Raw genomic sequence first — 13,937 nt, forward strand, 5'->3', positions numbered from 1 at the left:
GAAATATATCATGTTGCTCATTGTCAAGTTGGATTTGTCTTGCACATCTCCAGCTTTGCTGTTGTTCCAGCACACATTTTGATCACAATTCTTTAATTATGTTCTATATTTGACTGACCTATTTGAACAGGATCCAGAGCTGGTGCGAAACATCTGTTGCTGGGTTAGGCAAGCTGTTCAGATTCCTTTTTTTGCCAAGTTGACCCCAAATGTCACTGATATCGTAAGCATCGCCAGAGCTGCAAAGGAAGGTAAGAACCTGACTTACATCAATTGCCTCGTTATGTAAGTATGGGCCTAAATTTCATAGCCATATTAAAGTATATCTTTATCCACAAATATATGTGCACATCTCTCTTTAAACTTTAAGAAAAGTATTAAATTGAGCGCTTGACCTCACAAATGTAACAGATCCATACCTATACTCAAGCTAGTAAGTGGCCCAGGAATACAAGAATATCTATCATTTTTCCTAATGAACACCTGGTTTACACACAAACAATTGTGAACCGAAGCCACAGTCACAACAAACCACTCCAAAATGAATGACTTCACAATATAACCGTCCAGCAATAGCACCTGAACCTTTAATGAAACTTTTTAAAAAGAAAGCTGCTTCCACAGGTGAAATTTCTTATGAGTTCCCTTTATATTTGATGGGATCTAGTACTCTGCCTTAAACACATGCTCAATAAATATCTTGAATACATAAATCATACAGTCAATGCATGATTTTACAAATCATATATGCTTGTGTGCTATCCAATGGAAATTGCATCCTGATTTGTAAAGATATTGTAAATTAGCTGGAAAAATAACACTGAATACAAAATATTTGGCATCCACAAATCTGTATAATAATTGGAAAAATAAAGTGGTGCTAATTAAAAATTTTTATGTCTAGCATTTTAAGTATAATTATAGGAATGAAATTAGTGAATATATTTGAGGGGAGGAAATGTTCTCAAGAGAAAGTAGAGTGTGCATTTTTCTGGGTTGTGTGGGTTTGAATGGGCTTTAGCAATCGTCCCTTTAAGAACTGCAGAAAAATGTTGTGTTTTTCGTAGGTGGTGCAGACGGTGTTACAGCCACCAACACCGTCTCAGGTCTCATGGGATTAAAAGCCGATGGCACACCCTGGCCAGCAGTGGGCACTGGGAAACGGACTACGTACGGAGGCGTGTCCGGTAGGTGTTACCCGCTCCTTGCATTTTTGCTTCCTTGGAGGTTGGTGAAAAATCAAGAGATCATGTTACAAGCAAGAATACTGTGCCTTTTATGATCCCAAATTCTTATAACTCACTGCTGGTCAAAACTCCTAATAGTTAAGACAGATGGGACAGATTGATCAAGTGACTGATAGCACAAGAAGAGAGTATACCAAGATAGGGTTTCATACAAATTCTATTCTCTTGCAGTCTGTGCATTACTCAGAATTTCTCATTGTCACAATTGTCTCATCATTAATTAGTAAAGGCTAATAACAAGGCCTTCTAAAAGAAGAATATAAGCACCCTGATTTTAATATCTTTTTTCATAGTGTGGGTTAGTTTCCAGTCTTCCTAGAAGTTTGAAATCTACCTTCTTCAAAAATCTTACCTTCACAACTGTGAAATAAATCATTAAAACATTACGTTTATAGCTTCAGCTGACAAGATATTTGCAGACCTCATACCTTTGCACACTTTCTCTCATCATAGAACGCTTGCATTTGAAACAGAAAGAGAAGTTTTAATCCCAAAGTCCTGTTCAGTATCTTTTGCCCTGTGCACTCTGTTGCTGTGACAGCATGAACTTGGTCTTGCAAAGACAATGCTGTGAGGTTCTTGACTGTACTTGTATGGGGATTAGTCTCCTTGGTGATAGAGACAGTGGTAAATATACATAACATAGCAGTGTCCCACTGTTCAAGAAAAGCATTGCTGAATCAGACCAAAATGTGCTTTTGGAAGAGGCTGCATAGACACAAATAAAGCTCTCTCCATGCTGAGGTATTATGTTTTGAGAGCGTGAAGTGTGCCTATAAGCCATGATTAAAAAAAAAAAAGTATATTCTGCTCTTAATTGAATGCCATTCCCACAATGTCAGAAAGAGGAAGGCTGTAGAGGAGCACCTGCTCAGGGTCCAGACAGAACTCCCTTTTATCAGGAGCTATCAAACAGGGCCTTAAATATTATTGTAATGCAGAATAACATGGAGCAAGTTAGCATGTGTCTCAGAAAGAGAGTCGAGAGATTCCAGAGTTGGGCTGTAACGTGCACTATGTTTTCTGTCAGCCCATTTCAATTTTTCCAGCCTGCCATGTTGACAGCAAGAGAATAAAGGAGGTCACAGAGGGTGCTGAACATTAAAAATTAATAAAAGAACTATTGCAGTAGTATTTTATATAAGTAACACCATTCGCGTTTTCTCATTTAAGCTGCAGTTTCTGAATATTCTCCCATACTATAACTCAGTCTAATAAACTGACGGAATTACAGCATTAGAAAAAGTCTTTTGTGTTGCAGTCTTTTAAGCATACACACACTGGAAATTATAGCAGTATCTGCAAACAAGTTTAGCTATACCTCAGGGCCCGTTAACATTTCCATAAAACTCTATTTCTAAGATTTATAAATTCATCTATAAATATTCACTTGGGTTATAAACTCAACCAAGCCTGGGTAGAACTTTCATTTTAAACAACAAAATGTCCCTAACATTTTTAAGGGTTTGTACCTCATTTCTGATAGGTTCTATAATAAGTCCCTTCACATTATAAACAATTTGTTTTGAAAATAGACTCTCTCCATATTGACAAAATTAATAGTTTTTTTTCCTTTTAAGCAATGTTTGCTTTAATTTAAAGGTAATATAATCTGAAAAGCAGTTTAAACAGGCAATGATAATATATTTTAGGACAGAAGTAAGTTCTATAACAAAGTACCTTCAGAATGAGTTATAGCAAAACCTACCCTAACAAAATGTGTTAAATAATAATGGCTTCAAATTTTAGGAGTGATGAAAATATCAAAATGGCTAAATACCATTCCTAGTTTTATGAATTATGCTGCTTCAATATAGAAAACTACACAAAATATGCCAGGTATTTTTACAAAATTTAAAAAAAATTCCCACAGCACAGTGCTAATACTTACCCAAGTGTTCTCTCAGAACACTGGAATATCTACTTTTGGAAGAGCTGCTTGAATCATAGATTTTTTTTTTTTTAAGTGAAAGCTACAAAGAGTTCAGTTTTGGATAGCCACCTGAAATACAGTACGTACTTTTCATTACCAGGGAAGGCTATTTTTCTCTTTCAAAACTTTCTAGCTCTCTATCAGTCTTTTTTTTTTTTTTTTCTCCGAATAAGATCCCTGCTATTTGAAATGAATATTTTGTTTTGTGTCAATGGGGAAATGGTGAGGAACTAGAGTAGAGCACATGCTATAGAACAATGGTCACATTTCAGTCCTTCTTTTAAAACATATTAGCTAGTAGGGTGCAGTGACTAGCTTCAAAAACAGAACCTCGGCTAAGGAATGTCAGTTTAATTATTTCAAATATGATCAGTCTGGATTCTAGAGTATTCTAAAGCGATATTTCTCAAACTTTGGTTCCCAACTCATGAGTGTACTATGGAATCAAGCTTAATGAACTCTGAACAAAATTTTTTTTTTTAATGAAATAGAACAGAAAAAACTGTCAGAATGCTTTGCACACAGTTGGGATAAACACTGGTCAAACGTCTTTTTTTAGTTATACATGTAATGCGCACATATGTACATTTCTGTGCTAGGTCATGATGTAAAATGAATTTTTTATTGTGGTTAACTTCAAAAATGTCAGAAAGCTGCTGATTTAGAGGGAGGTCTCTTTGTTAAATAAAAGATGTCATTATGCCTGTAGAAGTCATTAAGTGAGGCAACTTCTACTTGTTGAAGTTTAAAATTTATATCAAGAGGAAGAGTTAGGACTTCATTCCAAGGTCTCATCCTCGGCTTTGTTATTTTAGAAACTGCATTTTCCAACTCATCTGTAGGTTATTGGAGTGGGGAAGATGGTCAAACACAGGAATCAAATTCATAGTAAAATGACTTATAAACCTAAATTTTAATTGTAGGAGAAGTACCTGGCAAGATTTGTGATAACAGTTGGAGTCTATTAAAGGTGATTTCATAGTGAGAACAGTATCAAAAGAAAGCTTGTTCTGTATTCATAAGGAATATTTTCATGAAACTAGGATGACTAATTAAGCTCTCCACCATACAAGTATTTCTGTCTAAATCATTGCCTCTAAAGAATCAATATTCTCTACCTTTCTATGGACAGTAGAAACATAATACTATAAGTTGTTACCACCTAACTTTCTTTTTTTCTAGAATCCATGCAGAACACTTTTTAACATCAAACAGCAATTAGTTCATGTATCACTACACAGTTGAATAAATTATTGTGTTTTTTTGAGGGGGAGGGGAGAAAATTCCTTGGCTTTATTTATTTGGTTAGAAGGAACACTAATCTCATCAGGAACGTTATTTTTAAACTCTGTCCTCAAGTGAATTACTCATTATTTTACCTAGTTTCAGTTTGGTTATTTTTTTTTCTTGATTTAGTTTCAAATTTTGACCCTTTTCTTGACCTTGTCCCCAAATAATAATGGTATCTTAAGCTTGCCCCTAACTCTGTGATTACTATCACCTGTATAAATGGTGTTATCCAGCTGTGGTGGAACATTTTCACATGAAGTCCTCCCTGTAGATAAGATTCTTTTAGAGATGGTTAAAAATGAGTCCTGCATGGCATAACTAAAGATATGTCTTTCTTGCAACTGACTTCACAAGGATAACTTTTATTCATTTATAGCTGCATTGGGAGAAATAGTAATCAAGCAATGGGGTAAACTCATTTGAAGGAGTTTTTGTTGTTGTTCCTTATTGTGTTTTAAAAGGTTCTTTTTATTAATGGGGGATGGGCATATTCCTTAGGTTTGTTGTTATTCCGTTGTCCCGCACATATTTCGTTTGTTTTACATGAAAACGCATACACACACACCCACATATAGGGAAAAGTTCTGAAATTTCTCTGCAGAAGGCCCTTTGAGATGATGATAGATTCTTTAGGCTCAGTACAATTTACTTTCTACAAGGTTGAAAAATTAACTCATTTTAAATTATTTTATTTGCTAAATTTGTTTTATTTTATCAAAAAAGGGAAATTCTTGTCCTCAATTTCAGATTTTAGATGTTTGAAATTATTGATTCTGTATCAACTTAGTTAAAACAGTAGAACACTATTATTATTCACTACTAATACTTATGAACTTTATACTGATTTCTGAATAATTCATCAAAGACGGCCTTCAAGATTTGATCTCTGTTTCAGGAACCCATATTTTACTAATCACGTGAAGGATATTACAGAGGTTAAGAAATGATGGTGTATTTCTCAACAAATGATAATGGTATACTCCATAAATGTTCTAACATTCTACAAATAAATGATATATGATTTGATATCTAGCTATGTGGGCTATTGGACAGTGCACACTAACTGAGCTCTTGTAGTTACAAGCCTAAAGGTGTTTTCTTTGTAAAATCAACATGGGAATTACCAATAAAAGAAGGTGCAAGTTAGAAATTTGCTAGTAATTTGTAACTCTGTGACAATGTAGGGCTAGAAATGAGTACAAAGTGTATAGTTCAGAAAACCTGAGGGAATCGATGTATCAATAATGTATCAATAGTAGCTTAAAAAAGAATTTAAGCATTGTCTCCACACTGCATATTTTATGTTTGTCTTTAAAATAGTTACTCAAGAGTTGCCGGGACTTAGCAGCATGCACTCAGCTACTGGGCACTACATAAACACAAATCCAATGTAACCCACTCTAAGCATAAACTTAAACTTCTTTTGTTGTATTTATTAGTGACTATTGTGTAAAATGGAGAAGATGACAAAACATATACTAGATTGGAGACTCAGAAGTTTCCGTTACGTTTTGTTTTGAATAACTATTTTCACACATGCAAGCAACTGAAAATTTTAGTAAGATTGCTTGAAGTTCTTATACTATACGTTACAATTATATCATAAACTGCAGTACTGATATTTTTTATAGGAAGTAGTTTTTAATGGGCTGGATTTTTTTATGTGTCAATCACATGATTACTGATGCATATAATCCTTTCAGAAAAACACACCTACTATCCGTCATAAAATTTCAGCTATCTATTGTAACCATCTTTATCAATAAGAGCTTAGATTTTAATACTGAAATATCTAAAGTAACCTGATAAAGACAATATTTAAATGAATAAAAAAGCAGTAATAAATCATGCCAAAAAGAATAATGAAAAGGAGAGCCTTCCATTTTATACTCACTTATCTATTTTCTTTTTTTATATGTACCAACATAATGGAAAAAATTCTAGTCTATTATTCACATATGTAAAAACATTCTTAGACTATCACAAGTTTAACTGATCAAATTCTTAAAGAACTTGTTATATAAATATATGTACTATATTTGCAGAATAGTGAAAAGTAGGCATATCAAATAAAGATGTTGAATTACAATTTTCATTATAAATTATCAGTTTAGTTGAGAGAAGCTCACCATTAGGACTATTCTCATTTAAATCATGCTTATTTGAGTATATTCACGTACAGATTGACAAAGAATCCCCTTTTGCATTATATTGCTTTTCCCGAAGCCTGAGTTTCTTACTGTTTGGCCGTCGTTGGTCTATGCAGGAGATCAGAGCCCTAATAATAGATTTTTGACAGTGAGCTCGCCTGCTACCTGCCCTACACAAATCCTCACTGTTCATGTTTGCTTCACGGCAACAAAGCAGACAGAAGGAAAATGCCAAGTGCTGAGTTTGAGGTACAGCCTTGCCTTGGCTTGACATTTCAGCAGAATAGCAGTTTATGAGATGCATAATTTTTCATCTGGGACTCAGCTGCCATATTCATAGACGCTTACAGCTCATCGACAGACTGGAGCAAGGGCAAAGGTTTAAAGCATAGATCAAGGTCTATATTCTTTCCTTAGGTATTTTAAAATAACTGCAGATAAATGATAAAATCGAATAATGTTTAAGAGCCAAAAAATTCCTGGGTATCTGGATAGTATATATGTTTTCTTTGTTCAAAATTAGGAAAATAAATTAATGTCTGTTACCAGCTCCTAAGAAAATATTTGATAGACTTTGTAAACTAAAGGACACCAACAAGCATATTAAGAAAACTTACCTTTGCAGCAGTGGTAATGAATTATTAAATTTCTTTCTTGTGTGTGTGTGTGTGTGTGTGTGTGTGTTTTCGTAAAGAATGATTTCAAGCTTGAAATTAATCAAAAATGTTCTATTATGAAAGTAAAACTAGAGAGTATTTTGTCACTGTTTGAGCTTGAATTTAAATATTCACAGATTCATGCATATCTACTGTACTAAAAATCAGTGTAGGTACATGTCAGTGACTGTTTAATTTAGAGCTACACATCTCTGTAAGCTTCAGAAACAGTTCACCGTGTCACAATCTCATACAGAACAATGGTACAGTCATTGGATTAATTAAAGAAACCTTGCAGAGAACTGAGTTCTCAGTATGTCAAGATTTCAGTTTTATGTTAAATATTTTCTAAAGGCCAGACCCTTAAATCTCAGGGGCTGTACCAAGCAGTGAGCTGTGAATTTAACCATAGGCTAACTGCTAATGATAAGGAAAAGAGTCCTAGTTGAGGCAGCTGTAATAGTCATTGGATTAGGCTATCAATCACTTGGCTCCCTAAGGAAAAGGAGAAGACCAAACAGTGAAAAGGGAAATTAGGAAAGGAGGGCATGATTAGAATGAGATTCTTCACATCTTTATCCATTCATTGGCTTAAATCCGTAAGCATTGGTCCAAACTCTCCAGCAAACTCTGACTATAAAGCTAACACATTTATTCCTAACATCTAGAGAACTATCAAAATGTCATTGGTTCTCAGTAGTTAAAGATCTTGAAACCCTCTAGAAGCAAATGCCTGATCACATAATAGAAAATAGATTAACCCTTAATTGTTGGACTTAAGATTTGTATATATGATTCCTTTATGTATCAGGATTCATGTATGTTGATAAAGGAAATATTTCTATTTAACTTCTAAACTGTAGCCAGTTTTTACTTATGGAAGTCCTGCTGGTGAGGTGAGACTCCAGGAGATCAGTGGTTCTCAAACTTTAATGTGTACCAGTACGTGGAGGACTTATTAGAATACAGATTGCTGGAGTCTTCCTCTTGAATTTCTGATACATAAGTATGGGAGGGCCTGAAAATATGCATTGAACAGTAGATGAAGTACAGTTAGTGTCAGTGAGCATTTTGGTTTGAATAACTTACTTCTCAAATAACTTAAAAGGCTTTAAGCCAAGGTAAAATTAGAGAAGCATGGTATTCTATAAATAAATGCAGAATCTCTGCCCACAGTTAAGTATCTGAAACAAATTGTAGTTAATAAGGTCAGAATTAATTCCTAGAAAAAGTATAGAACACAATATTTGATGTTTCAGAATAGAAAGAATATGTCACCCCATTCCAGATTAAATGTTGATTGCAAACCATTGTTTATGCGAAGAGAATACATTCTGAGTGCCACTAAAGACGATTTATGGATATTAGTAATCCTTTGAAGGTGTCAGAGGTAGACAAGGGTAAAATTAAGCTCACTGTGAAATATTATGTTTTCCTTTTTGACTTTGTGCAGATACTAACATACTGAATAATAACAGTTTTCTCCCAGGACAAGCACTTAAATATCAATGAACCTAAGTTACTTTCTCAGACTCTTAAAATATAGAAGACAACAGTATTGGTAGCCTTCTGTTCTCTCTTCACTTACTTCTTTCCTGTCATCCCCATACAATGGTATCCTTTTAGCAGTAAAGGGAAGGAGATAACCAATGTTGCAGAGATAAGCTATTTCAGTGTACAGTATCCCTGCTGTTTGCATGATTACACTATGCACTGAGAGTCTTCCAAAGTCATGTTTATAGCCTGTTTGCCATAATGCTCATCAATCATGGAAGCTGCCTACAGCCTTCTTGGATGGAGGAGTGTCCTGGTGTGCAGCTCAGACAATTTTGTATCATGTGAATACCTGTTAAGTTCCAAGAGGTCCTTAAGCGTAGAGCATGGTAAACCTTTGAGAGAGCCATGCGGTATCTGATGCGTTAAAGGTACAGACTGCCAAGATGATACAGGAGTGATGGTACAGGAAGAGTTAGGATTGGAATAGAGGAGCCAAAGGAATCTGGTCAGGCCAGCTTAACCTCTTTGCTATGCTTTTGCAAAAAGTCCAGCACTTTGATTCAGTTTGGTGCAGAAAGTATACTAAGGATTCTATACATATTATGTCTGTGGTCTTCAAATTTTTATGCTCACAAATACCCCACATTTAAAAAATTATATACCATGTACCCTTCACTCATTTTAGGTTGACCTTTACAAATTTTGGCTATAAGTTTACTTGATAGCAAAAGACAGAATTTCCCGAGTTCTGCAAATATTCATTCTTAAAATGAAATTGCTACATCATTCTTGTAAATAAACCTAATAGAGTCTAAAAAGCAGTGACTTTATACTCATCATCTTATTTAAAAGTACATAAACAAGCTCTAAATAATAGTTGAAAGTTTTACATAGATTTTTTTCCCTTGAACTAATATTTTTAATTGAACTTCTCACCAGATTTTATTCTGTTTTATTCTGTTTTCCTATTTTTTAAGCTTGAACTTCTTTTATAAGCCACTCTATGGAATTTGTCTTTAACAAAATATATGTCTATAACTGGACATTTATATTTTTTAAATTTCTGGGTTAAGACTTTAAATGATAAATGTTTTTTCTTTCATATTGTTAGACTTTAAAATTTATACTTTATCATAATAATATAAATGTATTATAAGTTTTGATTATTTTTCAACATGAAACTAATTTTATTGGAAATGCATTTCTTAATGAAAAAAATATGGCTTTAAAAAAAAAGTCTGATCATGTATCCATTGATGCATGTTATTCCTAAAAATGCCCAGGTTCAGCATCATTCTATCCTGCTTTTATTTTTAGATGTGAACATTGAAAGTCCTTGTTCATCTAAATAATTTTAATTTTATAGTGGAAAGAGTTTTATAATATCATAGTCATTTTACTCAAATCTTTGGACACCTTTCATGTTATAAGCTAAACATTACTTATTGATCTTAACCAAAAATACTTAAACAATTTGATGAGTTTCTCTTTCAGTTTTTCTGAAGCAATAACTTAGAAGTCATCTGACTTGCAAAAATAGTTTTTACTCAATCATAGACCAACGCCAATATTTTGAATTATCATTCCATTTGGTACCCTAGAATCTTTATACCACAGGGCAATATACCATTGCAGTATTTGAGATCACTGAGAAATATGCTTTTTTTCTAAGGTGGAAAGGAACGTTGAGACACGGGAGTTGGGAACAGACGAGCCAGCATGCTCTCTTGACTGTACTGTTTCTCAGGCAATATAAATTAAGAAATAATACATATGGAAATATGGGATCTAGAAAGTGATTCCCTTAAAATCAATTTACCCATGGGATACATACTGCCATATGAAGTACATCACTGAGTATACATACTTTTAGGACAAGAGTGCTAGCTTATTTCATCTAATCTTTGCACAACTTTATGACAACAAAACAGTACCTTGGTTTTATTACTTTTTATGTAAACTCGACTATGTCTCTTAAAGTAGCACCAGCAATTCTGAGAAAATTTCCTTGTATGGGTTAATAAATTTCAGTATATAAGTTAACATGTGCTAATGGTGGTATTTGAACATTTATGCTGCTAGTCACTTGTGTTACTAGCAAAACTGATCAGCCTTTCTGCACTCCTCAGCCCTGGCAATTCAAAACATGAGTAGCAGCTGTGTGGAATATCCAGGCCTTTTTAATAATATGATCTTTGTGTGCCCAGCACTGTATTGAACACTCTAAGTGCATTCTTATTTAAATAACCCTATGAGGTGGACATTACTGGGCCCATTTTACAGACTTAAAGACTCAAACTCCAGATGGAGTTGAACCATCTGGAGTTGAGCCAGGACATGTCATAGTTTGGATTCAAGCTAAGATCTGTCTCCAAAGATGAACTGCTAGGCATTTTTATCAATGTCTTCATCCAAAATCTGCCACAATAAGTCTAAATGGTATAACTATGGTATACTCATTAAATTCTAATAGGCTACAGATGTCACTTAGTAATCTAAAATTTATTCTACGATTTGACAGTCTGTGAACATTGTCAAAATCATGTCCCTTATTATCTGTATCACTTTATCTCCAAATGGGAAAATTGAGTCAAATAGATGAATTAGGGGAAAATTCTTGAATTTATTCCAAAGAAAAACAACAACAACAACAAAAAAGACAGGAAGCATTCAGGCATTTTTCTTAAAATGTAAGCATGCAGCATTCAATTGAAATGAAACTGACATCAATATAGCCATAAATAACCTTATTTGTTACTGGCTTAGATAAACTGAATGAGGGCTTGGTCCAACTGTGATACTGAGAACAAACTTTGGGGTCCTTCTTAATTCCTTCTTTGTAATCTTCAGTCAGTTACAAATGACCATGTATTTCTGCAACTGTCTCACCTTCTTTTTGGACAGATCCATCTTTTTCCCCAGGAGCAGTATTGTCTCCTTTATAATTTCAACTGAGCTTGCAAAAAGCAGTATTAAGTAATTCAGAGATGTTAGTTTTTTATTAAGTGGGGAGAGTGAAAAGGACATTTTGAAAGTAGTGAGGTGGGGAAGATATTGGGCCATAAAACCTATGCTAAGCACTTTCTGAAAGGGAAATAGTAAACTACATTATTTCTCACTTTCCCTGGTTTAAAACAAAAGAAGATAAAATATAATTAAAATAAGAAGAAGGTGAAACCCTTTTAGCATACATTGGGTATCATATGGCATGAGAAATTTTAATCATTGCGAATTAATTTGAAAAAAAGTATATAGACGTAGTCAAGAGTCCAAGGAATATTTCTTGGACATCTTTGTTCATTTAGAACATCTGTTTAATGATTGACCTATTTAGATTATAAGCTTCTTAAAAGCAGGAACCACTGCTGTTTCTTTGTTATCTCCACCAAAATGTAGGAAAGTTAGAGGCACATTTTAGACCTGCAAGAAACACCTTTTGATTCTTAATTTTCAGCTGTGTACAATTCAGAAGGTTTTGGAGATCAGACTGTCTCTTAATCTCTGCCATCCACCTTGACTTGCTGGTGAGCTTTTTGTAACTAAGAAATTCTAAGAAGAAATTATAAGAAATTCTATAAGAACTTTTCATGTGTGATGTCATTTAATCATTATAACCTGGTCAGGTGGTCTCAGTTAGTGACCTGTTTTACTGAAAAAGAAACTGAGGCACAGAAAGGTCAAGTAAATTCTGTAATATCACACAGCTGATATCTATGTATATTGGGATTCATGCTGTCTGGCTCTTGATATTATGAATTTAACCACTATGTTATAGCAACTTTCCTACCCCAGCTCATTCTGTATTAATTTACTCTATTATGCTTTTGTAATGTTCTTAATATATTATAGGATGAAAATACAGAGACCCACTTTTGTATTTCTTTAACAACAACAAAAAAAATTAGACTGAAAATAATCTATAAATATGCCAGTAAGATTAATCACTGTTTAAAAACTATCACAGTAATGACAGGTCACAATTATACTGTAAGTGGCCTAGTAAACCTCTCAGTATTCCTGTTAACCTCTGTGCTTCATGCATTTCTCATATTAATATACTGAGAAATAACACAAAAAAACATATGTACTTTTCAAGGCAGATGCCAAAGGTTTAATGGATCAAATTATTTCTGTGCTGGATTTTTATTCACTAGCTCCAAACATTTGGTCTTTTACTTTAGCCCAATGCTAAAATGGAATTATAAATTTCTGTCTGAAATAGTGTAAAATAAAACATAATAGAAAAGAATTGGGCTAACAGTAATAGTTTGAGTAGCGGAAATATCTTTTTGCCTTGGCCCTTCTAGCTCCCTAAATCCTTGTTTTAATAGCAAGTTTATACTTGATGGGGGTATGGTAACTTTTTGGTAGAAATAATGTGTGTGTGTGTGTGTGTGTGTGTGTGTGTGTGTGCGCGCGCGCACGTGTGTGTGTGTATGTTTGCATGTTTGTTCCTTATCCATTATTCTAAATTATTCCCCAAAGACTTTTCTTTAGTTTCACCATTTTTGTATAGGTTTATAATATAGCAGGGATCACCAAAGTGTTTAGTGTGATAGTAGTCACCCAAGGAGCTTGTTAAATATGCCACTTCCTGGGCCGAGAGAGCATCTAATTCAGTAGATCTGAAGTGAGGCCAGGAATACATACTTTTCTCAACAAGAATGTCAGAGTATTCTGACACCTGTGATCTTCAGTCCCCATTTGGCACAGGGTTGGCAGGGGCATTTTAATGTGGGGAATGTCACCATTACAAGGTATAAAACTTCGCATAAAAATTTGAGATGTTTGTTTTAAGGAGAATGAAGTGAACCAGTATATCGTTGATGGTCCAGTTTAGTCATTGATCTTTCTAATAATAATTTAGATTTTTAAATGAGTAGACCCTCAGAAGGATTCTCCAAAATGCTCACTAACATTTATGAACAAATAAAGAGTGACCAATATTCAAAGGAACAGCAAAATGTTGACTTAACTCTTAGCCAAATGTCACACTTGTCAAGCAATTTTTACTAACTTTCTATTTGGTGAGCTTTACGTATAGGTATTAAATTTGGGGTGATGGGATATATCTTTAGAGGCCATTCTTTGCTACTCCTATAGTATTCCTGACCAGGTATTTCTGAGAATGTGCATATGATTAGATGTATCAAAAGAGCTGTTT

At 34.1% G+C, this 13,937-nt stretch overlaps 1 protein-coding gene across 2 annotated transcripts in view; it reads left to right on the forward strand.

The window, feature by feature from the left end:
• DPYD (dihydropyrimidine dehydrogenase) overlaps positions 1-13,937 on the forward strand; it is a 795,698-nt gene that overhangs the window by 573,177 nt on the left and 208,584 nt on the right. For both annotated transcript variants that reach the window (XM_004263062.3, XM_033437294.2), the window contains exons 17-18: positions 131-251; positions 1,068-1,187. In XM_004263062.3, coding sequence (XP_004263110.1) covers positions 131-251; positions 1,068-1,187 — 241 coding nt within the window. The remainder of the gene's footprint in view (positions 1-130; positions 252-1,067; positions 1,188-13,937) is intronic.

The sequence above is a fragment of the Orcinus orca genome, chromosome 1 (genome assembly GCF_937001465.1).
Source record: "Orcinus orca chromosome 1, mOrcOrc1.1, whole genome shotgun sequence".
Classification (NCBI taxonomy): Eukaryota; Metazoa; Chordata; class Mammalia; order Artiodactyla; family Delphinidae; genus Orcinus; species Orcinus orca.